Source organism: Oncorhynchus masou, chromosome 12, assembly GCF_036934945.1.
Source record: "Oncorhynchus masou masou isolate Uvic2021 chromosome 12, UVic_Omas_1.1, whole genome shotgun sequence".
In the NCBI taxonomy this organism is placed as follows: Eukaryota; Metazoa; Chordata; class Actinopteri; order Salmoniformes; family Salmonidae; genus Oncorhynchus; species Oncorhynchus masou.
In genome coordinates, this window is record NC_088223.1 from 37406633 (window position 1) to 37413590 (window position 6958).

The window sequence follows — 6958 nt, forward strand, 5'->3', positions numbered from 1 at the left end:
ATTACAATATGTTGGGGAAGTTGTATCAATTCAAAAATAGGCCCTAAGGGGATATAATTAGGAATTAAACAAGACAGAATATATGGGGATGTCTTTAAAAAAATATATACTATTGTATACATTGGTATTAATACTATAGTATTCACTGTAGTGTTTTTGCTGACTCTACTGTAGTATTCACTGTAGTATACTGTATTATTTCTTGTTAACTATAGTATAAATGCTGTAGTGAAAGAAAACTGTAGTTTAATATACTATAGTAATTAATGTAGTGTTTTTGCGGATTGTAGTACACAGTTTCTCATTTATGGGCGGGACAAACTGCGATATGGGGGAGGGGAATGGACAGAGTATTTACAATTCAAATACTGTAGTATTTACTATAGTTAAACAAGTGTGGTATTTTTGCAGAAATAGTATTTACAGTGTTTTTGCGGATAATAATGTAGTATTTACTATAGTATTCTACAGTTTTCTACAACATCTATAGTAAGCATTACACGACCAAAGGATATTACAGTGTGTAATGTAGTATTCTACAGTATAGTACAAAGTGCCACAGTAAGCACTACACAATCAAGGGATACTACAGTGTGTAGTATAGTATTCTAAGGTTTACTACAGAATTCTATTGTAAGTACTGTAAACGGGAAACGGTAGTATTGTTCATGCGGGAACTTTCCCAGCTGCCGTCTGCGGATTCTGTGGACAGGATTTAGTAACAATGAATCTTTTATAACAGTGTGTTGTTGGATTTGAATGACTGAATTCAACACAGGTATCAGCAGCAGACTTACAGATATTATGTGTACACAAAATCCATTTGGCTGTAGTCATGGATTTACTGGGAAATACTAGCCTCCAGAAAAGGAGTCAGAAATACTTTCAGTCCCCTGAAGTGCAGCAGTAAAGCCTTGGTTATGCCACTTGTTATACTATACCAAGGAAGAAGAAACCGCTCTCAACCGACTCACCCCTGGAAAATAGTGCAAGGTGGGGTTAGCCGTAACCCCACCTGCAATTGAGTGACGATCCTCCACACACCAAAAGATACTCAAAAGATAATCATGTTTTAATAATGACAAAATATCATGTCTAATCACGTTTTATAGAAACATTTGGTTTCATTCTAAATGATTCCATACTGTAAGTTTGATTTAACTTGTTTGGGGAACTTAAAGAAATTCTCCCCCTACAGATTCCCTTATTAGCGAGAGGTCTACCTCAAGACTTAATCCTCACTCCATTTTTCATTTGCCCATTTTTTTTTTATCAGGGTCCTTGTGTTTCCTAGTGGTTTCTGTACAAACTCTTTCACCTTCAGAATACATTGTGGTAACATAACATCCTGGCAAACTCCTGTGACAGGAAGGCAAATCTCTTTGATGCTCACTCCTCCAACAAAGGCCATGGGCGAGTTGGAATCTTAAATATTTCACCAATATATATGTCTAGTAACACACAGATGTTTTCACAAACATTTACTATGCATTTACTTACTTAACTAGCATCTAACTGGATCTAAATTAGGACAGTCAACTAACTAGTCCATGACTGTAATGCATCACTATCATATGGCTATTGACTATTCTACACACTATAATATACTACAACTACTAATATACTACACAGTGGTTCACAGTAGGTCACAGTAGGTCATATGCTAAAGGTTTTGTGACCATTGTAATATTAACGTCCCCATCATCTTGCTTGTCGATACATTCAGATCAGTCTTATAAAGTGCCTGTATGAACACATTATCAACAAGCTGGTCAAGTTTTCAAACGAGAAATGACACCTGTGTGACTGATACATGTGTTTTATCCCATACCATCACGTCGCTGCTATCTCACAACTCCCATCAGTCTATTTCAGTCATCCTCTGCCTTTCCCTACCTCTGTCAGTACATGTAATCCCCCTCTTTCTCCAGATTTCTCCTCCCCTCTGAGCCCCTTGCTCTCTTCTGCATCTACACCTCATGCTCCTCGAACACGTTCCCTCTCTCCCCCCTTTCTCACCGGGTGTAACTCTACTCTGGGAGTTATATTTAGCACCGGTGTGACCCAACGTTCACCGCTACACACTTCTCCACACCTCTCACTCTCGCTATCTCTCACCCTCTGGGTGTATCTCCCAATCTCTCACTATCTGTCTGCTTGTCTGTCGTCCCGCTGACCCTCAAGGATTTCTGTAAGGGAGAGGTAGGTGTGAATGGACCACGGCATTTGGGCATGTTCGTAAAGCGGAAAGCAAGCACGTTTATCATAAAGTGTACAGGGAGACATCAAATCCCTCTGTGTGGATTTGATCAACATTGCAAAAATATATTTCATCTCCATGAACATCATAACGGCTCTTTTTTGTAGTTTTCACAATGAAGGCACATACCTGGACACACCCGTGAGATAGTTAGGGTGGATTCAAATCAGAGAAAACAACATGAGAATAGATTGTGATTCATGAGCTCTGCCTCATGACCGTTACAGATTCTATCCGTGCGTTTTTTTTTAGTAACAGCTTGACAATGTAATGTGAAGAATTACATTTATTACACCGTCAGGCTGTTACTGATAACTCGGATGGATAAAATACATAACGGTCATGTTATGAATGTCACGGATCCCTCCGGGAACGTTTACACACACCTGTCCCCTGTTCCCACTGATTAGTAAGTGTGCCCTTTGGTTTCCATTGGGCTGTCCATTAGTGTTCCAAAGTCCGTTGGTGCGCGTGAGTACCTGTGGTGTGTTTGGGGTTTTCGTGCCCTTGTGGATTGCTCAGATGATTACGGGTCTCGTCTCATGTGTTAATTATTGTGCGCTTGTGTTATTATTAGAGGTACTCCTCGCTCTTTTGTTCGGGTCTCAACCCTGTGTGTTGTAGACGTGTTTGTTTGGTCTTCGTCCCCGTGCCTTTACACGACACGCCATCATTTGGGTACAATAAAAAAAAACGATTACGCATTCCTGCATCTGTCTCCCGATCCTTCATACCAACGTGACAGAATGATTGACCATAGAGGGAGACAGCGGGAATGGCCCGTCTGGTGACGCTGCGACTTGACAGTCCGGCGCCTCCGCAATTTCATCAGCCACACCTGGCCCGTCCAACGCCACCACAACCGGTCCATCGTCCTCGAGACCGGTGTCGTTGCGCTGCTGGTGCAGCACATGGGGGGGGGTTACTGTCACAGATCCCTCTGGAACTTTCATTGTGCACACCTGGCCCCTATTCCCACTGATTGTATTTGTATATATGTGCCCTTTGTTCACCATGGTGCTGTCCATTATTGTTACCATGTCCGTTGGTGCGTGTGAGTACCTGTGCTGTGTTTTGGGTTTTCGTGCCCTTGTGGATTGCGCAGATGTTTACGGGTCTCGTCCAGTGTGTTAATCATTGTGCGCTTGTGTTATTTATTCAAGGTACTCCTCGCTCTTTTGTTTGGGTCTCAACCCTGTGTTTTGTATACGTGTTTGTTTGGTCTTCGTCCCCGTGCTGTGTAAAGCACGCCGTAATTTTGTACAATAATAAATCCTATTATGAATTCCTGCGTCTGTCTCCCAATAAATTATACCAACGTGACAATGAATAATCACTGTTAGTGGTTGCAGGGCCTTCGCATGCACGTTGGGCCTGACAACACCCTTAACTGTATTCACATTATAACATGTCCTCAAGTGGCACCAGCAGGGACACCAAAATAGAAGAAGTTATTGCAGTAATAATAGTAGTAGTAGTAACAAATAGGAATCTATCTACTTTCTACTGTCTGTCTGTCTGTCTGTCTGTCTGTCTGTCTGTCTGTCTGTCTGTCTGTCTGTCTGTCTGTCTGTCTGTCTGCCTGCCTGCCTGCCTGCCTGCCTGCCTGCCTGCCTACCTGCCTGCCTGCCTGCCTGCCTGCCTGCCTGCCTGTCCGTCTATCCGTCCATCCGTCCACCCGTCCTTCTGTATGTTTGCAGGTCCATTCATCTGCTGTTTGGATTGAACTATAGACGCGTGACATCTATAGCAATGGGCCACATGACGGGAATGTAAAGTCAAAGTCTTCCAGAGTATTAACCACATACATTCTCCGCATGTCTGTCAACAACTCTCCACATAACTCTCTATTGTGCCTGGCAATGGCATCTTGTTGAAATGAAATGGGAGGCCCCCAGGTGATATCATTTCTTGATCCTCCCCAGCACAATGAAAAGAAGAACAGAAACAAACTCCTGCTCCAAAAAAGTGACACTTCTCAATATAGCCCGGCTCCCCGGGTGACAATGTAAACATACGGTTATCACAGTCCACATGGCCTGCACAAACACACACACATGTGCACACACACACACGCACACATGTACGCACGCGCATGCACGCACGCGCACACACGCACACACACGCGCACACACACACACACACACACACACACACACACACACACACACACACACACACACACACACACACACACACACACACACACACACACACACACACACACACACACACACACACACACACACACACACACACACACACACAGGACATACAGTACATGCACACACACACACACACACCCACATGCAGATACGCAGGTGTAGACACACACACACCCATCACCATGTGTACACACAGTCTAACAGCCTATGGCCTTAGCCAAAGCCCCACGGTATACTGTTTCCCTGTTAAATACAATACGCCACACCAATTTACATCCTGCGTGTTTCTTAAGAATCCAAAAAAACATTCTGAACGTCCAATGGTTTATGTCCCTCTGGGTGTTTTGGAACAATCTGTTCCCCGGGGTCTTAGACTACGTGACGCGCGGAGATTACAAGCATATTCCACGTGCACAATTGGGTTTACCCCTTCCCACACCACACCACACTGCTTTAAACCTAGATTTATCACCATGGAGGAAATCACACTTTTCATGCAAACACATTTCTCCCAGGTCTATCTGAGAGCATGGAGAGGCACTTACCACCATACAAAACCAAGGAGGTAGTTGAACAAACAAACATCTATCTCCTCTTAAAAATGCATTATGTTTGTGGGTAAGCAACGAAAGGACTGAAAGGTGGAGAGGCTAATGAACAGGTGGCCGAGAAAGGCAGAGAGAGAAAGAGCAAGACGGTGAGAGAGAGTTGAGACGGAGACTGAAGGTGTGTGGTCCTCAGACACACAAGACACCTGTTGCCATGAGCCTGTTGCCACAGTAACAGGCCTGCTAAGAGGTCTCTGTGACCACCGTGACAATACTGTGTCCCTCCCCATGCTCCCTATGCAAGAGCAGGGACGACCCGATATGTCATGCAAGAGATTGTGCAAGATTCAATTCCGAGTTAGAGATGAAGCGGCAGAGATAGGTAGCGTTACACAGTGGTACGCTGAGAGCGAATGGAATGAGATCAGAGGAGAAGTTACTGACAGAGTTACGGAGGGATAGGAAGTGAGAGGAGAGAGACAGAGAGAGAGAGGAAGAGAGCGTGGGAGAAAGAGAACTGACCAGGGTCTGTTGGTATCTCAGAGCCTTCCTTTCCGACGCATCTGCGGCCATTGACACACTGTCACTGACCCAAAAATAAACCAGCTGTCGGTCTCAGCATTTCCAGCTCTGCGTTCGCGCCGGAGAGTACGCGCAGACACACATGCACACTGGAGACACACACACAGAGATAGATACTCTCCACACACACACACACACACATTCTGACACAGTGTAAACGAGCCCTTGCAGTAGACCCCCCCCCCCCCCCTTCTTCCCTCCACCACTCCGGATTGCCCACCCCTGTCCTGGTAAGCAGTGCGTGTGAATGAACAGACGCCCCTTGCCTCACTAACCCATCTCTCCCTCTATCGCTCCCTCTATCAGATAGGCAGCACAGACTGTAGCAGTGGCTAATGGCGTACCCATCCTGTTGCCTGGGGCGACCCCCTAAGACTTTGAGAACCTGTTAATTTGAATAGAGGTACAGCAGGGAAGGGGGGGGGAGACAGAAGGGGAGGGGGGTGGGGACAGGGAATGAGAAAGCGAGAGAGAAAGTTCATTGGGCATGGCCTGCTGTGAGGGATGTTCCTCGTTGGAGTTGGCACTGCACTTTGTTGAGGGTATGGCTATGGCACAGGATGTTCTTTTGGCTTGTTGGGTTTGGAGATGTCAGGATATAGCAAGGTTCAGGGTCTAGCAACTGCGACTGTCTGATCCAGCAACTAGAGAGTCGAGAAAACAGACGTTGATATACAATGCCCGTCAAAAAGAAAATTCATTTTGAACTCAGAAAAATATCCAAGGAGTTCAAGATACTACTGAACTTCATTAAAGATAAATTCATTAAAATGCACAGAAAGGAGACAATTACATAATATGGTAGATGTACGGAAAGCATAGAGGTTTTCATATCACAAGATGTTTTCAGAGCCCTATAAAGCAGACTCTTTAGCGCTGATGTTTTGGGTGTTAAAAGACGGCTCATAGTAACAGCCGGAATGGAGTCAATAGAATGGTAGCAACCACATGGAAACCATATTTGATACCATTCCATTGATTCCATTCCAGCCATTCTAATGAGCCGTCCTCCCCTCAGCAGCCTCCACTGCTGTATACAGTACCAAACAACTGTAAGGCGGGGAATAATTCCATTGCCCCTCATGAGCCAGAGTAGCAGTGCACCAGAAGACTGATACTACCTACATTACAGTACTTCCCCAATGCCCTCAGTGCCTGTGATTGTTGATAGGAGTGGAAAGACCAGTTTCACTTTGGGAAAAGTAATGGAGATGGGAGGTGTTGGCATTCAAGACTAGCCACGCGGAGGCACTGTGAATCGACCACACCTTTGACCTTTGATGGAGACAGGTGATAAGGAGGAGACAAAATTACTTTGAGAGAGTTGTGAGGGCATCGCAAACCCACACGCTGTAGCACTTTACACAATAAGGGACACACTAAAAGCCCAAAACAGAACTCAC

At 44.9% G+C, this 6958-nt stretch overlaps 1 protein-coding gene across 1 annotated transcript in view; it reads right to left on the reverse strand.

The window, feature by feature from the left end:
- The window catches only part of LOC135549308 (chloride channel protein 1-like), a 36243-nt gene that overhangs the window by 28972 nt on the left and 313 nt on the right, over window positions 1-6958 (reverse strand). The window contains exon 3 of the mRNA XM_064979316.1: window positions 5496-5579. Coding sequence (XP_064835388.1) covers window positions 5496-5579 — 84 coding nt within the window. The remainder of the gene's footprint in view (window positions 1-5495; window positions 5580-6958) is intronic.